At 44.0% G+C, this 22,311-nt stretch overlaps 1 protein-coding gene across 1 annotated transcript; it reads left to right on the forward strand.

Annotated features, from left to right (window-relative positions):
• The first annotated feature begins 4,465 nt into the window (after positions 1–4,465).
• Positions 4,466–22,311, forward strand: LOC144146153 (scoloptoxin SSD14-like). The gene is made up of 12 exons (XM_077678119.1): positions 4,466–4,655; positions 6,159–6,467; positions 10,760–10,882; positions 12,379–12,476; positions 13,143–13,332; positions 14,414–14,577; positions 16,602–16,806; positions 17,635–17,710; positions 18,311–18,504; positions 19,419–19,656; positions 20,623–20,736; positions 22,082–22,311. Exons 1-12 carry the CDS (start codon positions 4,627–4,629, stop codon positions 22,226–22,228), a joined length of 1,887 nt encoding a protein of 628 aa, XP_077534245.1. The 5' UTR covers positions 4,466–4,626; the 3' UTR covers positions 22,229–22,311.

Consider the following 22,311-nt stretch of genomic DNA (forward strand, 5'->3'; position numbering starts at 1 on the left):
GGCAGGTCGCTATCTATAAAGCCGGTAGTGATCCGAAGTGACAGTTGTATCCATATTTTAGAACAAATAAGTTAAGAAATATTGTAATATCATAATTGTTCAACTTTTTGCGAATAACAGAAATTTCTGATGTCGGAGCTATCCTAAAACAGGACACTATACATTTTAATCGGGCTACGCTTTTGCGCATGCCTGTCTGGAAAGTAGCATTTACAACATTAGCGGGAGGAGTGCAGGCATTTTCCACTGTCAAAAATAGCAGTAAGAAAGCTTTAGGAACGGGAGCTTCGACTACAACGGGAGGGCCGTTATTCTACTGCCAGCACAACTTTCAGTGGATTACAGGTTTATATGGAGCTGTACAACGTAACTCTCCTTTGCGATAAGGGCATGATGACCTCAAGGAGAAAGCAAGAAACCGGACGTTTGCGTCGTATAACGAAGGGGCCGTAAGGACGGAGGACGTTATGTTGACTTTGAAGGTGTGTGGCCTGAGACCAGGAGACCCTACTATGAACGGCACATCGCAAAATGCAAATTCACGAAGGTCAGTGTGCGGGAAAGATACTGGGTGTTATATGGCACTAAGACGCACCTTCCTAGTAATTGTCCCCCGTTCAGACACCACCACCGCAATCGAATATACAATACAATTCTAACCCATAACAGGCTTAACACGATAGTTTATATTTTGAGAAAGGAACAGTAATTTATGCATGACACACGTTACTTCAATTCAATTAGGTAATAAAATAGCACTACGGCCCCAACAATTGAAGCAGTCGATCTCTGATAGCGCCAAAAAAACAATACCTAGGAATTTATTAAATTTCTACTAGGCCTACCAGGAAACGTCTCAGTAAAATAAATAAGGCTAAACTATGCACCCGCCACGGTGGCTCAGTGGCTAAGGCGTTGCGCTACTGAGTACGAGCTCGCGGGTTCGATTCCCGGCCGCGGCGGCAACTTTTCTGATGGAGGCGAAACACAAAAACGCCCCTGTGTACGAGATTTTTGCGCACGTTAAAGATCCGCAGGTGGTCAAAATTAATCCGGAGCCCTCCACTACGGCGCGCCTCATCGCCTGCGTTACGTCGGCGCGTTAAACCCTACAATCAATCAATCAAGGCTAAACTATGCGACCTGCCACATAATGAATAAAAGCTTCATATTTCCGAATTAACGCTTTCTAATCAGTCGGGGCAAATTGACTCAGGGTGTTTCCACATAGAAGGAATGAAAAATAGACTTTCGAAGTGCGGCCACAATCCTGCCCGCAGTCGGCAGCCAGAAAGGTCTGCAGCCTAGCTATAAAGAAATGTGTGCTGAAACCCAAAAAGTAAAAAAAAAACAACAAAGGCGGCTTGAACTGTATTTATAGTACATGCTGAAGTGGCGCTGGTGCTTCAAAGTGTGTGCACCAAGCATGCAATCAGGTCGACAATGGATACTTTCCACACTAGCCCCACAACGGAACATCTGAAACGTTTCTGCTCGCCGGAGAGAAAGGTACTGCAACACGGCCCACAAAAAGAAAAGATCCAGTTGTTTTCGAAATGGGAGAAAATGAACTTAACAGAACAAAAACAAAACGCTTCCCGCTCACATTGCGGCGGATGGTGCCTGCCACACTGCATTTGTTCCACGGCCATTGCCTTTACTGACATTAGATACCCCAGGACAGTTTTTACAAAGGAAAGAAGATCTTCGTCGCGCCACACGAGCTCTAATTCCACCGTGTGGAACGGACCTCCCTAGCCGACTCGCTCGCTGGGAGGAGGTCTTGCTGCGAAGACTTCGTGTTGGTGTAGCCCTCTCTCCCGCTGTTACCCGGGAGTGGCCACCACGCTACCATGCCCCGTTCGACCAGAGCTGCCCCTTTTGCACGGCTCCTGCCGAAGATGCCGACACAGAACATTTGCTGTGGACGTGCCCTTCATTGTAAGCGGCCAGAACACGACAGCTTCGAGGCACAGGCCTCCACCCTGGCAGACCACCTGACCTTCATCGGTGGATATGGGGACCCCACCACCGCTCCCTCCTTGCGTTTGTTCGCGAAACGGGAGTAAACCTATACTTGTAGCATAGTATTTATGCCAATGGGCATACTTTCGCAAATAATAAAAAAAAAAGGTTCCTGTTGTTTCCATTCTCCGGCACCTTAAGTATACAGCACCAACGCGGAATATGATATTTCTGCGTCTTTTTGTCATTTGTAAAGGCGATAGTCTGTCCTGAGCTCCGCAAATGCATATATTTTTTATGTCTGTCGATCTGTCCATTGGTCTGCTGTCTGTCCCTCTATTCAACGGCACAGCCAAAAGGTACAATAATTCTTTTACGATGGGTATATACACGCAAGACAGTTCCAAACTACCAAACCGCTGGCTTTGGTCATACACGTTCAATTTATGGAGCGCCACGAAAATCTCAGGCCTATTTAAAGTTTCAGGTCCATTCACTTCACATCACAGAGCTAGAGGCCACGGCCTGACAGATGATGTTCCCTCGCGGGGAATTGATGGCAGCACAGTGCAAAGAGCCATATACACAATAACAGTTAATTACGCAATGCGTAGATCATACAAAGAAAAAACACACTCGACGCATTAAAATCGGGAAAGGGGGCGGGAAAGAATACCTCTAATCACGGGGTCTCCTATAGGCTGTAGATTAATAAAATAAAATTAAAATAGCATAATACAATATAGTCATAGAAAATAGAATAAACCAATAAAATTACGAACAAGCTAGCACTTGTTTAAAGTTATAACTTTCAGACAAATCAGAAACGTAATAAACAGCACATACATATTGGCACATTTACAGACAGAATGCAGCCATACCAGACAGATTATTAGTATTCTATATAAAACTATGGCAGCATTTTGTTTTATTTAACAATACACAGCAAGTTGATTCTGACGATTGCTAAAAAAATTGCGCCCATCTCCCCGCGAGGGAACCCTGGTGTGATGCGGCGCATGCAAACGCGAAATGAGAGAGTACACGTGTTTTAGCGACCACCACCCAGCTCTTTATTGCATTTAAGAATGATGACTTTATCATCAGTAAAGTGCGCAGTCAGTGGTTGCCGCAGCAGTGGTCGAATCTTGGTTTCATCGTCGATGTTCGAGAAGAACGAGAGCGAGCGCTGACTGAACCGTCGCGGAGCGATACCCGCTTTATATTCAGAGCGCTTAAAGGAGAGGAGACCGCGGGAGAGAGTCGCGCGTGCACGCACATGCGCACCGCAGCAGCTGTTAACGCAGCGTTAACGCAGCGAAGCGCGCGCCAACCAAGCGCGCCAGCTGTCGTTATGCTAATGCGCCGGAGTGAGAGTGTTGCGCACAGCTGTGGGAGAGACGAACGGAGGAGAGTCGCGCATGCGCAGGTTGCGTGCGGACGGACGCCGACGACGCAGGAGGGACATGCCTCAGAGCAAGAGATGCGCCCCATCTAAAAAAGGTGGTGGTGATTGGTTGTGGGGCGACGCAACGCAGGCGATGAGGCGCGCCGTAGTGGAGGGCTCCGGATTAATTTTGACCACCTGGGGATCTTTATCGTGCGCCGAAATCTCGTACACACGGGCGTTTTTGCTTTTCGCCTCCATCAGAAAAGCGGCCGCCGCGGCCGGGAATCGAACCCGCGACCTTGTGCTCAGCAGCGCAACGCCTTAGCCACTGAGCCACCGCGGCGGGTCCATCTAAAAAAGAACAACGCATTAAAAATTGAGGCAAGTTTGCGCACTCCGACCAGATGGCGTGCGAGAACTCGGAGAAAATTGAATTGAACAGAGAAAATTTGTGTCGTAGAAAATTTGCAATGAGGGAGAGGGCAGGGTAAAATCCACACCACCTAAAACAATTTTCTCTTGTCATCTCCTTCTTGTGGTGTTGGGAAGAGCCAGACGGGAGGGGAGGGGAGGGAGAGCGAGGAGAGAGTGCCGCGTCGCTGCAGAGGCGGCACAAGACTGTCGTCTTTCATGGACTTTGCAGTGGAGCGACAAGATACGCAACCAATTTTTTAAACTTTTATTGCAAGCTTTCCTATCGGCTATGAAGTGTTGTAGTGTAGGCTACAGGTAGCTTTTGACTGCCTGAAGATTTTTAACATGCTCCAAAACCCCGGCACACGGACATTTTCGTCTTTACGCTTCATGGAAAAGAACTGCCGTGGCCGGCGTCACCCTCGTGTACTCATATTCAGCAAGAGAGCCCCTTAAGTTCTATATAACAAATAATGTCATTTGATATCCGGATTCGCAATAAGAAGTTTCTTGGTGTATTTCCGCCCAAGAGGTAGCTGTTATGGCACAGTTGCGCCCATCCTCCACATATATGAGTGAGCTAGGCAGTAAACACTCCGACCAATGCCCGACACCGGAGTGCCGCTGGGGTGTCACTATCTCGGCAAAGCACGTCTGTAGCGCGGACAGTTTATCTATATTGCGGTTATGGCAACATTTGTTTGTGCATAGCCCGCTGCCACAGCATCACTCTATTTAGAACAACGACGCACCGGGTTCTCGGGTCATACAGCAAGCAAGGAGACCAAGGCACCGTTTGTTTTTAAAAAGTGCTCCTGGGTTCTGAAAAAAGGAAATCATTATACGGAAAAGCAAAGATGGTTTCAACGGAGAACAAGTTTCCTACGTAAGTATGGCGAAGGTTATTTTTGTTTACACTATCAATGAAAGTTGTTGAGTTCGTACCTTTGCGCTTGTTCGATTTCTTGCAATACTCTCTTCATATTACACAGTCAGGAAATCAATCTTTATTCGATTTATGTACTCTGGAGGGTCACTTCAGTAGTATTTTTGAAATCGTCCTTTCAACAGGCATTCCATAAATTGCAACGGTATTTTTCTTTGGCTACGCGTACATTGTTCGTATTTTGTGTATACTTTGTTTAGTAGCGGTACAAGAGAAGGAATATTACGTAGGTTTTGGTAATACGGCGCAGTTTTTTATTCGCATGTTCGTTTCGGGTATGGTCCAGCCGCGTCAGTGATCCGCAGGTACTGCTGCTTATGTGTGTTACATACCCTCGTCTATTTGATCGTGTTTCAACAATATTTCAACGTGCAGGTTATGCTACCGTTGCACTATTCATAAAGCAGCGGTACTGAACCTGTGAATTTTTTAACCTGTTTTCGGAATATCATGCCACTAACTGACCAGAAAATATTTGGCAATGGCCTTTCGGATTAAAACAACGGCGTTGCAACTGCGTCGAGGCGCGCGAATCACGAGGACGGAAATAACACCCAATATACCGTATCTAACGTAGTTGCAACCAAGGCATGCAAATGTTCTCGGCCTGTTTTGTTTCTCTTTTGTGGGTGCCACTGGTCGGAATAAGCATTTGGCACACTAGGAACCTACGGGGGAAACTAAAACAGTGGAAATTACGGGGCAAGGAACGCAAAAACTGGTTGCTGTCATCTATATTGTGTTTTCTTCCGCCTGCTGCAAAAGTCATATACGGCTACATTTATTGTTGCCTAGTTGGTTTTTACAGTGTTTTTGCCATACAGATTTCTATTCCAATACAAGCACGGGATAATACGCACCAAAACAAAAATTTTTTTGTTGGCATGCAGCTGCGATATAACCTACCTGAGTTATCTTCATGTCAAGGGAGTATCATTGCGCAACCATTTATACGCTACCCAAAATTGAAGCAAGTGTTCAGTTTTTACATTTGTATACGTTGTCATTTATTAAAGCGAAGCTTCAGTGTCCTCATTGATGCCACTGTATGGCAATACGCTCTGCAGGAACGCCAATTTTTAATGACGATGTTGATGAAAGATCGTTAGTGAAGTGACAGAAGAAAACTCTTCGCGTGGACGGAATCGAACCTGGGTCCGTCGCGTTATGTAACCCTCGTCTACGCGATTGCTCCATTTCGACATGGTCAAAGCAAACGTTGAGTAGGATGCACCGATTCGCGTCGTACACCCAAAACCCAACCGTTAGGCCTACGGAGTGCACACTGGAAAGTTCCTGTGGATATTCTCGAAAAGGCGTGCGTCCCTCTAGGTTACCACATACTTGCAGAGTGGGATTGTCCAAACAAAGAATCCATTGCAAGAAAGCTTCGAGTCCAACCATTGTCGTCGTTATACGGACGAGTGCATGACTTTTTCATAGGTACCTTTGCCTAGCTGCAAGTCTAGCCGTTGGACTTCTGGTGGCGTCCGCAAATGGTGAGAGCACAACAAGCGACACAGGCATCACAAGTTTTCAGGCGGATGAACCGGAAGCCAGCTCAAGCTCTGCACCCGTCGACTCCTCGGACTCAGCCACAAGCTCAGTTGGTACTACCGATGACGACAGTTTGGACGACATCGGGTGCAACACGACGCCGGCAAGCGACACTGTACAGTCGACCTCGGAACTTGGCAACTTCAGCCATTGGGCTGTCTCCACGGACGCTGCCCCATGCGCCAACGTGTCAAGGTGAGGCGAAATGCGGTTGGAGCACATTGTCTGGATAACCGTTTATTTAAACGCACGAACACGAATAAAGTAAATAAGCATGCATTATGTGTACGGAAGAAAACGAAGGGAGCAAAAGGGGGAGTAAAATGTTGCCCAAGTACCTCGTCACCCACCTCGCTCCATGAACGAGGGCCACCGTAGCTCTATACGAATAAATGCGGAGCAAAAGATAAAAGCACAACATCTTAAAGAAGGCACAAAAGCACAACTCTAACAACACGTATTGCTCCACTCGCGATACAAATAGTGCGTTTTAGAACTCCACAAAATCCTCCTGCGTAAGCGGGAATACGGGTTCTCTTCCCGGCCGTGGCGGCTGCTTTTACGATGTAGGCGAAAAGCGAAAATGCCCGTGTGATCGAAATTTATGCGCACGTTAAACATCCCGAGGAGGTCAAAATTAATCTGGAGCCCTGCACTACGGCGCGCCTCATCGCCTGCGTTGCGTCGGTGCGCTAAACGTTACAATCAATCAATTAAGTAAGCGGGAATACTTAAAACATTGTGGCGGCAATGACTCCTTTGTTTGCGAGAGCAGTGTCGAAGAAAGTACAGGTCTGGTCTTCTGCGAAGCCCAAAGTTCGTAGAAAAAGGATAGTGGGTCGAAATAGCAGTCGAATACATGCATATACATTAGCAAACCCGGATCACAGGAGCACCGGCTGTTTGCGAGACCAAAGGAGCTGCTGCTGGAAATCGCGGTTAGTGACACCAAAGAAAGGCGGATGGCCGGATGAGAACAGATACAAGCAGAAATGCAATTGTCTTTGAAATAAATATGCCCTCATCACTCATTCGCGCAAAAATTCTGAGCTAGCGGAATGAATCCCAGGCTGGCATTGCTAGTAGTATGAAACCGCTCAATATTATCCTTCCCACGGCAGCGGTCTCCCAAAGAAAAACCTAATTTTCAGGGAGTTCAACTCTGTGTGTACGTTTCGAAGCCGAAAGCCTAGTGATTATACATCGGGTTTAAGTCTCCTCGGTTTCGTTTCTTCGTATTTTGGGGCGAATCGCTTCGGAAGGAAGACTGGCTGCAGTTCCCGGGGCCGCTTGCCCACGGACACAGCTCTCCTCCGTTTCACTCCGTTCTACTCACGTGCCGTCGCGTTCACCTGACCAGTTGCATGCACCAGGCTGATTCTTGTTCAGTTAAATCATTCAGTAAATTCTTTTATTTATTCTTGTTCAGTAAATTCATTCTTGTTGCCCTTCCTGTGAGGGCCCAATACAATTTAATAATAATATTAATAATGAGATTAATACTGTTATCACACAGAACAGAAAACTGTACAAAGTCAGAGGCCTGCCAAAGCTACAATAGGCTTCAAGGGCAGCGCCTAGCAGGCAGCGGAAATCCGTGCACATAGCTGAATATAAAAGTAACAGAATCGGCTATTCAAGATGATGCAACATAAACCTGCGTTATAATACAAAAAATGGTGAACTGTAAAGCCATTACAGGCTACACTCTTCCACAGAGTGGCGGGAAACTGAGAAAACAAGCCAACAGAGGTGGGCATCAGCAGCAAGCGGAGTTAGGCAACTTGACAGCAAAATGCACGAAGGCGATTTGTCAGTTTTCAACGACTGCTCACTTCAAATACACTGGGTGGCAATTTATTGAAGGACGACGGAATATAGCAGCGCCGCATTCTTTTACCATACCTTGTAAGACACCGTGGTACCCGATACAGATCTCTGGGTCTAAGGCTACGCGTAGGAATGTATTTTTCTTTGTAGTCACCCGCCCAAAAATGCTTTAACAATATTGTTTTCCTTAACACCATTGCAAAATTGGGCAATTGTAACGCGTGAAAATATTTGCACTTCCGGGAAGGCATAAATAATAGGCTACAATTTTAGCAGAGAGCATAGAATGAAATTCAGCTTCTGCTGCCATCGAGCTGCGCAGTGACCATAGACTCTAATGCCGTAACAAAGAACACTGTAGCCCAACACATGCAAAACAATCTTCCGCACTGATGACGGCATGAAGTAACGCAAGTTGTACATAATGCACAAAAGCGCACGCAGCTTTTTACAGACGTGGGCTAGGTAAGAGTTCCATTTCAGGTCATTGTCAAAAATTACTCCGAGATATTTTGCAGACGAAACATACTTCACGGTTCGCACGTACAAGAAGAACATGAAGACGTATGCAAAATTAACGGGCCATTAACCAGTACATTTTTAAAGAATTGTGGAAGCACACAAGCTGTGTTTTAACAGTATTAACCGTAATTAAATCAACAGCAAACTAGTCCATTGCATGAGTTAGTGCAGTCTACAACGGTGCAATGGCGTGACGAACGTGTGAAGCGGAGGAAACTATCAAAGTGTCACCAGCGTATTGAAAAGCGGAGTGGAACTGCAACAAAGATTGTTAACAAAAATATTAAACAGCAGGGGGCTTAGTATCGAGCATTGAGGTACCCTAGACTTTATCGGTGAAAAGCTCCTACGGGACTCTCCTAGGGAGACACATTGACGCCGCCAATACAAGAAATTTTGAAGCAACTGCAAGAACGGTCCTGTAAATCCAAGCAAGCAAAGTTTACGTAGCAGGTGCGGTACACTGTCAAAAGCTTTCTTTATATCTAAGAACAGAGCACAGGCAACTTGGTTATGCTTGAAAGCTATATTTAACAAGTCAGAAAAGTTTTCAAGCAGAGTTTGAGTGCCTCTTCCTTGAACAAACCCGTTTAGGTGAGGTGAGATAGCATTGTGAGTGTCTAAACCATCTGTCATAATTAAAAACAGATATTTTTCGAGTATCTTGGCCAGGCATGATAGAACAGATATCGGCCTATAGTTTTCTATTTTGCTACGATCCCCGCCTTTGTGAAGAGGAGTAACTATCACTGCTTTCATACCAGTTGGTATGTTTCCCGTAGCAATAATGTTGTTCAAGAGAGACAGCAGCACATTTTTTATGACGTCATTATTCCGGCGAAGTTCCGAAATCAACATTTTATCTATGCCTGGGCGTTTGTTAGGGTGGATGCCAGCTAAAAGTGATTGAAGCTCTTGTTGTGTGATAAAAGGGCAGATAAGCAGATTGGAACAAACTTTCATAGCGTGCAGCGCTGCGCATCTGGCCTTGCAACAGCAGAAACTCGGGAAAAAAAGTTGTTGAAATCGTCACCTATGCTTTGAGCGTTACCCGGAAAAGCAGCTAGAGTAGAGACAACATTATTGCCACGTTATTGCCATATGTAATGCATATGGATCCTGCTCCGGAGACGTGGGTTCAAATCCCACTCGAAACCAGATGTGCTTGTATTTATTTATTTTGCTTTTACAGCAGCGGCAATTTTGGAACCACTGGTGTTAACGAACACGGTTGCATTTCGCATTTAATGAGATAACTATTCATTTCACCTTAATAAAAATCTGAATGCAGCGTACAACTTCATCGATGCCCTAATGGCCACAGTGTCATAGACAGTACAAGGACTACTGGTTCTTATTTTATTCATGGTGTTGTTACCCCGTATGGGCTATAAACTCACTCGCTGAACTGTACACATTGGAAGTGAAGGTTATCAATTCGAAGGAATCCCAAAGGAATGTCAGTCTACATCTCAAAGGCTGTGAAGCGATTTTGAATGTTTAGTCACGTGTTAACGACAAGCTGCCTTGTGTTTTAAGCTGTCTCGTCAATGACCAAAAAAAGCCGTAGTCGTAGTCGTTGGCGTTGGCGTCAACGCGAAAGGTACAATAATGGCCACCGCTTTAAAGCGAAAGCATATTGGGTTCTTGTGTAATTTGAACCCGGGTCACCAAAGCAGCAGAGAAGTGTTATTATCACAGTGCTCTTAACTTGTATTCAAGCCACTTCAGCTGAAATTTCAAAAAAGTTTAGTTGGTAACGATATGTGTTGGGGAAACGGACAGCATAAAGACCGAAAATCTCGGCCACAAAATGAACTGTATGAAAAGCAAGGGCGGATAGCTAACTTGTTGGATAGAAAAGCTAAGAAAATGTCGAGAAGAAGAAGAATTTGGGTGTAACAAGATATGAGCGTTTGGTACGTTTACGCAAGAGCTCTTAGTCCTGAAGTGAATATCAAGCGGCAGTCGGTGGTGATGATCATTATGATAATGATGATGATTCTCATGACAGTGCTGAAGCTATTGAGGTTTGCGGCGGTGATGTCATATGTGTGAAGAGAATGACATTACGATCATTAGCCCTCTTTGTAGGCAGCTGTCATTTTGAGTCCCATTTTTTCTTTGACTTTCAGAGATATCTATGAGAAGGGCGGAAACCTTGCCGACGCCGCTGTGGCCACCTTGTTGTGCATGGGGGTGACCATTCCGCACTCAATGGGCATCGGGGGAGGATTTGTTGCCACCGTCTACCTCAGGTACTGATAAAGGACGTTTTCCATTATGCACCAACTTTTTCAAAAAGTGCGATGCCGTTACTCGAAAAAAACACCATTGCATAGTGTTTCTGGTACACAGGAGTAGCAGCCAGTATTTTTTTCATTAATGAGATTTTGTTATTAATTGAGATTAATTATCTATCTCTAGAAGTACTGCAATTTCTATAAAGTGTCAATGAGGCACTTGTAGGTACCCACGAGAGGCATTTATCCGAGGTATTTTCAGCGACGACCTAACTGCGTATTCATTTTTTCTGGCTAATAGAGAAGCCCCGCGAAATATGAAAAATGCCACGTGACGACACTCTAGCCCGCATCATAAAGCAGCGTCCTCAAATAAGCTTATTGAATGCAACTGCGTTTGCCGTCACACGCCCCAAGAGACAGCGCATCAGTTTGATAACGTGCATGCAAGCAGCAGCAAATTTCGCGAGGCATGTGTGGATGGTAAGGCACAAAATTGGTCGCCATTTCTCCTTTCTTTCTTTGCTTCATTTCATTCTGACTTACTCACAGTCAGCCTGTTCGAGGACACTACTTTATGGTGGGGTCGGGGGCGTCGTAACGTGGTACTTTTCCTATTTCGCGGGGTTTCTTTGTGAGCAAAATAAATGAGTACACAATCAGTTCGTTGCTGAAAATACCGCAGTCAGGTGCCTCTCGTGGGTACCTACCTGTGCCTCATTGACACGTTCTAGATTAGGCAGTAACTCTAAAGTTAGATAATGATTTACAATTAATCATTTACATCTCACTAATGAAAAGAAAAAAAACTACTGGCCGCTACTCCTCTGTACTAGAAGCATTATGGATTAGGAATTCTTCAAGTAACGCCATTGCTCTTTATTAAAAACTTGGTGAATAATAGCTGGGACACCCTGTATAACCATGAAAGGGCTGAGTGTTAAGCAAATGACAGAAATGAAGGGGTTGTACAGATTAGATAGACAAAAAGAAGCGTCAATCAAAACCAAAATATTAGATAATATTTACGCGCAAAAGTGCAACGACGATGTGAATTCAGCGTTTCCGTAGGGTAATGAACCCTATCAGCTAATGCTGAGTGTTTATAAAAAAGTGTATGCCGTCACAACAGATGAAACAATCGGATTTAACGCTAAAAATTGGTTGGATGGTGTACGTCTCGTGATTAGATTCAAAAACTACGTGGTGTTCAGTGCATTCGTAACTAAAGAAGCTATAAAACAAATTCCTTCCTTCATCAACAAAAACATGAAATACTAAAAAGTGTAATCTTATTCTGTAACGACGACGTCCCTTCGAAAAAATAGAGAAGTAGGGATACCGCAAAAACGACGAGCCATAGAAAAGTTGGCGGGAGTTATAACATTCCGGTAACAGTGCTTAGTATCTGTGCTTTTCCAAAACATGTTTCAAAGCGATCCTTTCCCAGCCAGGCCAAATCTGAAACAAAATACCAATATGCGTACTCACATCTTCTAATTACCTTTCAGGTGCACGAGACAGGCTCTGACGCTCATAGCCAGGGAATCAGCTCCGGCAGCAGCGTCGAGGGACATGTTCGTGGACAACAAGACTTTGGCAACCAGAGGCAATAAAGCCCGCCATACCTTGCTACTGTTTCATTAGACTATAAGTATCTGCACCATTTACATTTTTACTGTGCGAAACTGTTACTAGTTCTCACTCTTTTCTTGTAGCTCCCCAGCATAGTATTGTTGAGTTAAGTGTCTCCGTGGTGTTGTAAATTTCCAAATAACATAAATAAAAGCAGTACTAGCATATATTGACCTCTTCTCTCAGCCAACTTACGTTTATTACCTCCATTGAACCATATGAGCATCTCACGTAGTATAATAATAAGTTGGGAGCCTGCATTCAGGCAAACAATGCCTTTTAGATCTGTGAGCGCGCGGTCTAACTTCCAAGGGTTCTTTTCCCCAACCGAGAAATTATTGGTTTTATTGTTGGTACCTACAAACGAAATGCTACGAAATACTTGTATATAGTAATAGTAGTAGTAAAACTAAAAGTGGTAGTAGTAGTAGTAGTAGTAGTAGTAGTAGTAGTAGTAGTAGTAGCATTTTTATTAGTAGTAATAGGACGAAACAATATGTTAAGGCCGCGGAGAACAAATGTTTGAAACTCCGGAGGTAGTGATTCTTGGAGGCTCAGTAAGACCTCCTTGTACGAATCCCGGGTACGGCACTCAGTTGTTCACGTCCTTGCCTTATCTGTGCGCATACTACATCGGCAGGTGGTCTGTCCGTGGCCGTACCAGGAGAGCTTCGCGGCTACCAGGCGCTGCTGAGGGAACTGCATGGGGCGCTCTCTTGGCGAGAGCATTTCGACGACGCCATCCGGTTGGCCAGGCATGGCTTCCCCGTGGGGCCGCACCTGGCGGCTGCGCTGCAAAAGAGCAAGGACGACCTCTCAGAAAGCCTCAAGTAAGAGTTGCCTGCCACAAGACATGGCCCACAGCCACTGTGATGTCCGCTTGGTCGGCTGCTTACCATGAGGTTAAGCGCTTCTCCATTCATTACGGCCGCGATGACAGTATTTGGTTAAAGCCGGAATATCAAAATCCCTGTAAATGATGCAGGTTTTTCGTGTTCTTTAATAAGCCTCAGCCATTTAAGGAAATGCCGAGGGCTTCACTGCGACGTCGTAATAGCCTAGGCATTGCTTGGGCGAAAAAACCTGCTGAGATTTTGTGTACTCATGGCCTGTGGCCGCAGTAAAACGGGAGGAAGGTTTGATGCAGATCGTTAGCTATATGGCTTCGACTTGTGCTTCCGGATGCCTACGCATAAAGTGGCTATATTAGAGACAAAGGCCCCGTCCCATTGACGTGGCACACATGTGCCATTGGCTACGACATGTTTTAATATGCGTGTTTCTCGACTGAAAGGCCATGAAAAGGAGCCTACGGTGTAAGGTATGTACAGGCCTGCGCATGTACAGGCGGAGAGCCTACGCGGCTCTTCGCCTGTACATGCGCAGAGCCGCGTAAAAAGCTTTGAGAGCAAAGGCAGCTGTGGCAGCTGTTAGGGCACCCCTCTACTTGCCCAGAGCTTAGTTCTCCCACCTCTTCTGCTACTCTCCTATAGTGGCACAGCACTCACTGCTTCCTCGGCGCTGCGCAGGAGGCACTGTGGCTTTCACATGGGCAGTCAGATGTGTTTAGTTGTTGCTTTTTGTTCGCGCAATTATAGCGGATAAAAAGTTGTATGGAGCTTTCTGCGTTTTTTTTTGTAAACATAGCCCAACGTTATTTATTTTCAAGATAGATGAGAGAGGACTCGTAGTTTTTTTTAGTTTGCTGACAGCACACACCTAAATGTATCATACATTCCAATGACTTGTATTTTATCCTATTCTAAAAGAATGCAAACCATAAAAGCTATAAAAAACCAGTCAATTGATGCGCTAAATTGGAATATACTCAAAAGTTCGGAATGACATTGCACTTGAAAAGCCCTGACTTGAGGCTTGGGATCTGTCCAAAAATATATTTCGATTTTTCAGAAAGGTGTTCTGGAACGATGAAACCAATGATACGCTATCTGAAGGGGAATTGCTGGTGCAGCCGGATCTCGCTAACACACTTGAAGCCATAGCCGACAAAGGCCCCGATTATTTCTACAAGGGAGACTTCGCAGAAGCGACGGTGAAAGAAATTCAGCAGAACGGTAAGGTACATTTAGTACAAGAACTGTACAAACATGCTTTATCTAGCTTAGCCGTTGTGGGTACGTGGCCAGATAAAAGTTTCGCATACGCATATCGAGCAGCAGCCATTACAGCGTTTGAGAGAGCCGTACAAATGTGTGTTAGTGATAGTCTATACGAACGCTCTGCATAATATACGTTTTCTTAAGGGAATACGGAACTATTTATGTTGCGCATGCTCACATCACCACATCTGCATTGGCGGCACAGATGTTATGTCTGTGCAAGTCCTCATTCGCTATAAATAAGTGCTCGAGCAATACTGGCGTATGCACTTTGCAATATTGAAAATATTAATGGATCTAAAGTATGATCCCGGTACAAACCCTTTAACGAAGGATGTCGTAGTTCATGACTGTCATATTCACACATATGAGATTTTGACCTTGTTTGAGCGTGTTCAAAAAATGCCCATTAATTTCAATAACTTCAAACGTTGCCTAGCCAAGAAACATTATTCTTTCTGTTTGGTAATATTCAAATAAAACGCACACTGGCACGTTGGTGCCACAGCTGTGACACTGAATGCAATAGCACCTTTTTTGTGGATGCGATATCAAATGTCGATATTTAAAAAGAAATCCTGGTTTAGTGAGTGTGGTGTTACTCAGGCTGCATAACGTTCTGGGCGATAAAATTACTATCGCAAGAAAATATTGCACAAGCTGATTGCGCACTAGGGATTCTATACGTGCGAAATACTTCGGTCCTATTTCCAAGCGTAAGATCTTCAGCGAGCACTAGAAATGCTCAGGGAAGAATACTTTTATTGGGGGAAGTAAGAATGGGCATACAGAAATAAAGAAAATTTGTAATGTATTTAATAAAACCAATTCAAACTTTGTTCATCATTGGTGTTACAAAATTTAGGGACACACAGAAAGCTACAATATGAAGTATTGACGTGGCCTGTGTCGCTTGATACACGCATATCTAAAATAGAAAGAGTGAGCAATGCACCCGAATATTTTGCAGATAGATTCGGAAAGGCCTGTAGCAGTAATTAGGCAATTTTACAGTAACAGTTTTGTGAAAAACAAGCTAAGGAACACAACGGCCACAGCACCGTAGTTAAGGCGGTCAAGAATAGTACTAGTGTGATGGTTTATAAAAAACCGTAGGCGCTTACACATAACAGAAACAACTATGCAACATCATCATTCATTTCTTTGATTCTACGTGTAGTGTTCCTAGATTGTCGACGTGTAGTAATCCTAGATTGCCGCATAAATTCAGAGAAAACAAGCGCGAAATGATGTTCGAAATGTTCCCTACCAAGCATGTAACTTATAAAAGATAAGATAGCATGAGTAGGTTAGACTTTCTTGAAACGAAGGCAATCTGAAGCTTTAGTGTTGCTTATGTTTTGTTTCTAACCTTCGCGACACCCAAAGCAAACTGATGGCGCCAATTGATGTATACTAGCCGAAATGATTCATTCATTCATTCGGCAGGCATTCTAATGAATGGTAGCCTACTATTGTCACTCAGGAAGAAAGTGTATGACAGCTGCACCTTACCGGTACTCACCTACGGGGAGAAACTTGGAGGCTCACTAAAAGGGTTCAGCTTAAATGGCGGACGAGTCAGCAAGCAATGGAACGAAAATGATAGGTGTAACATTAAGGGACAAGAAGAGAGTGGATGGGGTCAGGAAATAAATGCGTTTTAAGGGCATAGTAGTAGAAATTAACACGAAATTGGTGTGGGCAGGGCATGTAACGCGAAGGAAAGATAACCGTTGGTCGTTAAGGATAACAGAGTGGGTCCCTGGAGAAGTCAAGCGTGGCAGGGGGCGGCACAAAGTTAGATGGGCAGATCAGATCAAGACGTTTGCGGGGATAAATTGGTAGCACTCAGAACAGGACCGGGATAATTAGAGATACATGGGAGAGGCATCTGCCCTGCAAAGGCATTGACAGGATGACGATAATAATGAGCTAAAACCCAACAAAGCGTAAGCGAGCCCTCTGTTTGACTGCAGGTGGAGTGCTAGCAATGAGCGACCTGAAGCGCTACACCGTCTCGTGGGAAACGCCAGTGCGAAGAAGTTTCCAAGACGGCCGGACGCTGTACTCAGTGCCAGCGCCAGCCAGCGGCGCTGTGCTAGCCTACATCCTCGGTATCATGGACGGATTCCGGGAATCACCCGATGACCTGCTCCCTGACGATGGGCTAACCTTGCATAGGTATGGGTGAAGGGTTTGATAAAACTAATTGCCTGAGCCAAATAAATTTCGAGGAGACTTGAAAAATGGTTTGCTAACAACCAATCAATAATAATAAAAAAAAACTTGTTTTTGTTTGTTTCGCATGTCAGCCTGCTCGTTCTAGCGCCACTGTTTTATTGTTTTCAGTAATCAGAAAGTTAACTCATAAATAATGGGAGGGACTTTCATCCTAAATTACTGATTAACTTTGTAAAATTAATATATGTACAAACGATGGGCGGTCGACTTTAAGCGGTGCATTTTCGGACATCCTTGTTGCGGAACACATTTTGAAGTCATTGCTTCTGGAGAGGGTTGATAAACCGCTGAGAAGAGCTAATGTCTTGGTTAAAAACGTCAAACATCTGCAAACCCAACGATTATTTTGCAGGATCATCTAGAATCTCTGGCATTTTGAAGTGTTTGTTGAACTAGAAGTGTTAAAAGAAGGTAATGGCGCAAGAAATCACTTCTATACATTAATGCCAGGAGGAAGACCACTGTGGTTTATTATTGTTTGCAATAAATATTTTACAGTAAATAAACCAGAACAATGATGACGTGCTACAATTACAATTTAACTAACGGTCTGGATCGATACAGGCAAATTTCAGGCAAATATTTAACGATTTTAGGAGTTTTGATTGGCTTACTGTTGATGCGTTTGTGAAAGGTGTAATTATAGGCCGTAGTATAAGATGGTTTTGGGGCCGAAATGTTCCCCAGTCCTGTTGCAAGCTGTCAACTTTAACTTAACATGCGCATAGTTCATATGATCGCCTGGGCTGTTTTGTAAATGTCTTCCAGGTTTGTGGAAGCATGCAAATTCGCCTTCGCACAACGGGCCCTGCTTGGAGACGGCAAGTTCGTCAAAGTTGAAGAGGTGGGTGAATGTCGTAGTCAACTTGAGCCACAAAAACTGTTACGGAGAAAAAAAAACGTGCTTTTAAAAATATATAACGTCGAAGAGGTGCCTTTTGCTTAGGTTTCAGTTTGGAGGGCTGCCTATTCATTACACATATACCTTCTATACGTTTAGTTTGCGCATGCCGCAGTTACAAATGTCATTCGTGCCCATATTCGAATCCCAATACTGAGGCCTTGAAGGCGATAAGGCAGATACTAAGTTGGTCGTCAGAATATATTATATTGATAAAATATGCAATTTACATGTTTTATTAGGGTAACCTGGACTGACTGAGATTCATGCAGCTATGGGAAGGTGTAACATAACGGAAACAATACACACGCTTTGTGCAATAAACAAGCATAGTGTTTTTGATATGTCCACAAACATGTTTTACACTTGAGCTGTCTTGGCTGCTAGCGAACTTAAGATACGGTTGTTGTAAACAAAGCCTTCTATTCAAACAATAAGCTATGGGCTGGATATGTTTTGCTAATTGTTTTAAGAATGCGCTATTCGTGTTTCATCGGTCCAGCTATCAAGATTTGTTACCTACGTTCTCCAATTTTGCCGCAGCTACAACACCTCCTGACATCTCCAGATTTTGCGGAAGCTGCCAGAAACCTAATCAATGATTCATGCACGCATGATGACCCGACCTATTATGGATTTTTAAACGAATCTCAAGTTGACGACACAGGCACGGCTCACGCGTCGTTCTGGGGTCACAACGGCGACGTCATCTCTGTCACATCCACTGTGAATGGCCAGTAAGTACATACAGCAAGAAGCAGCCTGTCGTTCTGTTCCCTGCGTGTTGAACTAAATTTATCAATACGGTAATTTTATTACCGGGTCATATGGAGCGGGTTGGAATAACGTTGTCCCAACTTCTCTATAACATTGGTAACTGTTACAGTGTTCACTCAGACGCACGCCTCACCCACTGACGCAATTACGCTTCCATTCACTTTGCGTTACCACCGAACTTGTTAACAGCAACTAGATAACGCATGACGTAGACGCCCTTATAAAACATTGTATGCCGCATCATCGTGGTTTTAAATTGATTAGCACTGATTCGCATTTACAACTGCCGTCTTAATAAAGGAGAATACAAAGAGGTGAAACACTTGTCACCTGCTTGTTTTTGTTAGAGTCAATTCTTCCGTTCGATCACTGCCGTGAAGTTTAAACAATTTATATGTTTGGGTGCTTGCAATGATCGCTCCTTGGATTTTCACAAAACCTGTAGACTGCCATTTTTCGCGAAGATGCACCAGGCAGGACTATACTGAACGAGATTCAAGTACGAATGTACATATTCCCTAGCACAACTCTTCCTAGTCCAAGCTTGCGTGAAGTTGCTTTTTGCGTGCAACCTGTGGTTTTTCAGCTCCATGCATGCCCGTTTTACCGGCAACGTGTAGGAATAATATGATATAATGAAGGAAAACAGTGCGTCAAGCTTATCAATTACAAAAGCAGCGGCAATAGCTTGCTTTGGGAACGCAAGTACTAATACATGTTATGAAGGATTAGCATTAGTCCGGTGTCATTTTGCTAAGTGTTCTAAATCGATACCCTCAATTGCATCAATAGGCCGTTATTAATGTAAACATAAAACAGGCCAATCCTACAGGAGTGTCAAGAGTGTCGCATGACTTTTAATCGCTCATTCCAGTTTCGGAAGCCATGTGCGGACAGCTTCCGGAGTGATACTCAACAATCAGATGGACGACTTCTCAACACCAGGCATGAGCAACTCGTACGACATTGCCCCTTCACGAGCCAACTACATTGAGCCTCGCAAGAGACCGGTCTCGTCCATGGTGCCCTCAGTCATCGTGGACAGCAATGGTGACGCTGAGCTCGCTATAGGGGGCGCGGGAGGCCCCAAAATCACGTCAGGCGTGGCGCAGGTGAGAAAGTCACTAACAGTGATGTTCCGTACGGTGGAGAAAAATTGGCATTTCTAGGAGCAGATATTACCTATATTCAGCACTTTTCCAAAGAAGTTTCTCAACTTCCTGTAAGTTTCCTTGCAGGCTGTTTTTGTAGCTGATTGGTCTTCTACTTTGGTTGCGGTTCGGTTTCATGCTTTATTCCGCGCCGCCTATGCCTAGTGTATTTGGACATGCCGAAGCAAACGGCACTCAAGAGTTTTATCTTGAAAAAAAATCCAATACCGAGGACTCCCAGTAGCCGCTGGCGGATTCCTACAGGGCAAAATGAGTAATATGCATTTTACGTTTTGTACCACCCCACATGCTCAGTTTGCGTGCTGTCATACAAGTTGAAGGTTCGTATACAAAAAGAGGTGATGATATTATTGGGTAGCTGAGACGTTTTATTCATAACACCCTGGTAATGTAGTGTTATGAATGACCGGTTTACTGACAATTTTCATTTTTAATGCGCGTCTTTTTTATATTTTCTGCATCTATCAAAAATGTTTCTCTCATTTCGGTCGCAACTACAGGCGAAAATTCTTCGAAAAGAAGAAATTTTCTTTACGGAACCTCACTAATCCTTGAAAGCATACTGTGGTATACCTTCTGTTAGTGTTTCTGTTTCGTACTGCTGAACCCCATTCAAGCACTTCGTGTTCACTAAAGTTCACGGGTGAGCCACTCCCTTTTCTCTTTCATGTTTTTCAATTTCATCTTGAATAAAAACCTAGTCTAAAAGCATAACATTGTGTTGCGCGTGTTACTATACCGAGTCCGGGCGACGACCTGAAATATATGTGGTATTACAATGGCGCAATTTGTCAAGATATAGTCGGTGTATTGACCAATATAAACAATGTCCTCATTATAACCCTACGCGATTTCGGTGTTTTTCTTTTGCCTAAGCTGTTTTACGTTTTTGCAATGATAACGTAGGTGGTGATGAAGACCCTGTGGCAAGGCGACAATATCAAGGAGGCCATTGATGCTCCAAGAGTTCACCACCAACTTTTTCCCAATGAGGTTTCAGTGGAGGCAGAGTTATCAGAGGTATGAAAAATCAAGCTGTGAAAATTCACGCCAAACACTTTACGGTAGAAACTAAAATAGTCGAAAAATAATTTGCTGAATTTTCCCCAGACTCGAGTTTGTTATAAAATCACTTTTGCACTTCTAAAGACTTCTGAGGAGTTTCAAGAATCCTGCAAAAAAACAGGACCGATAAAGACGTGGTGGTTTGTAAATGAAATTATTACACTAAGGTAGATCGGTTAACTTCTGAGCTGAGCGAACGAAAAAAAAAAAGATATGCATGTTTCAAAACGGCGCTTGTCACAGCTGGGGCAGTCTTGGTATGGCGGTGAGCTTTTCCCGCTTTTTTGGTTTAATAGAGAGAACGAGAAAACAACTACATGTGAAACTTATTCAGTGGGAATAAATTTTCTGACGACGGTTTTATTGCACTGAGTCATCTCGCTGCCAGAAATATTCAGCCCTGTTAACTGCAGCTGCTTTGAGAGCGATAACGCGTTTACACCTGATTCCCTCAAAACAAAGGTTCAGTTCTAAAACTGAAGTTTTTTGACGTTCAAGCCGTTTTAGCCGGCGAAGCTGGGGCGGCAAAATCACTACCTGCACATGGACGTTATTCGAAAAAGGGTGAAACGGTGCACGAGCCTGTTCGGATGACACCTCGCTCCTGCATGAGTGAAGCCTTAGTAGTAGCTTAATCTAATTGCAGCCCTTTCTATGCATGTCCACCACCTTCACATTTACATCTCCATCGGTGCGCACAATCGATCACATATACGCGGCTTTACTATTCCTTGAATGTCATTACTATTCATCCACTTGAACCGTCAGGCCATGAAAGCTCTCGCCTGTGTGCAAGTAAATCGATAACTGATCAATCCTTAATCCTTAACGATAACTGATCAATCCTTAACTAGTTTATTTTCTTAACGCAGAAAATAAAAACGGGTGCATATGCAATAGTTCACTACCGAGGGTAGGAGCTGAAAAAAGGGTGTATTATTATATAGCTTCCCATGCACCACCCCAAGTACTTCATCTCGTATCACTCTTGTAAAACTGATTTTAATGGCGACTAAATATTATGCACCTTGTAGCTGCTATACTCTCCACGTTTTAATATAATGTTATACAAATAACTGTTCAATGATTGTACATTGCTTCTGCATCCATGACACAAAAATCGTTGTACGATTAACTGTTTCTCAATGCAGCTGAAATTGATAGCTCCCTAATTTTGTTTAATGGCGAATATATTCAGACGAAATAAGTTTTGCTGGATTGATGTTTCTGCATTTTATTATTGAACAGTTTAGCTCATTTACAATAACGCCTTGTTCACGAATTTTTTCACCCTTTCCAGGAGTACATCGGCGAGTTGGAAGGAAGAGGTCACGTGGTCACATTTGCGGATGGAAAGCGGTCCATTATCAACGGCATCAGCCGCGAAGGCAATCGACTCTACGCGAACGCCGACTTTCGCAAAGGGGGAAGCGTGGATGGCGAATGATTTATCCCACATTAACGTCTGTAATACCATGCAGTTTCGCCTAATTTAAAACAACACATGCTTCTCATTAAAAATTTAGAGAA

Source organism: Haemaphysalis longicornis, unplaced genomic scaffold (assembly GCF_048455015.1).
Source record: "Haemaphysalis longicornis isolate Haplotype H1 unplaced genomic scaffold, Haemaphysalis longicornis Haplotype H1 scaffold_7, whole genome shotgun sequence".
NCBI lineage: Eukaryota > Metazoa > Arthropoda > Arachnida > Ixodida > Ixodidae > Haemaphysalis > Haemaphysalis longicornis.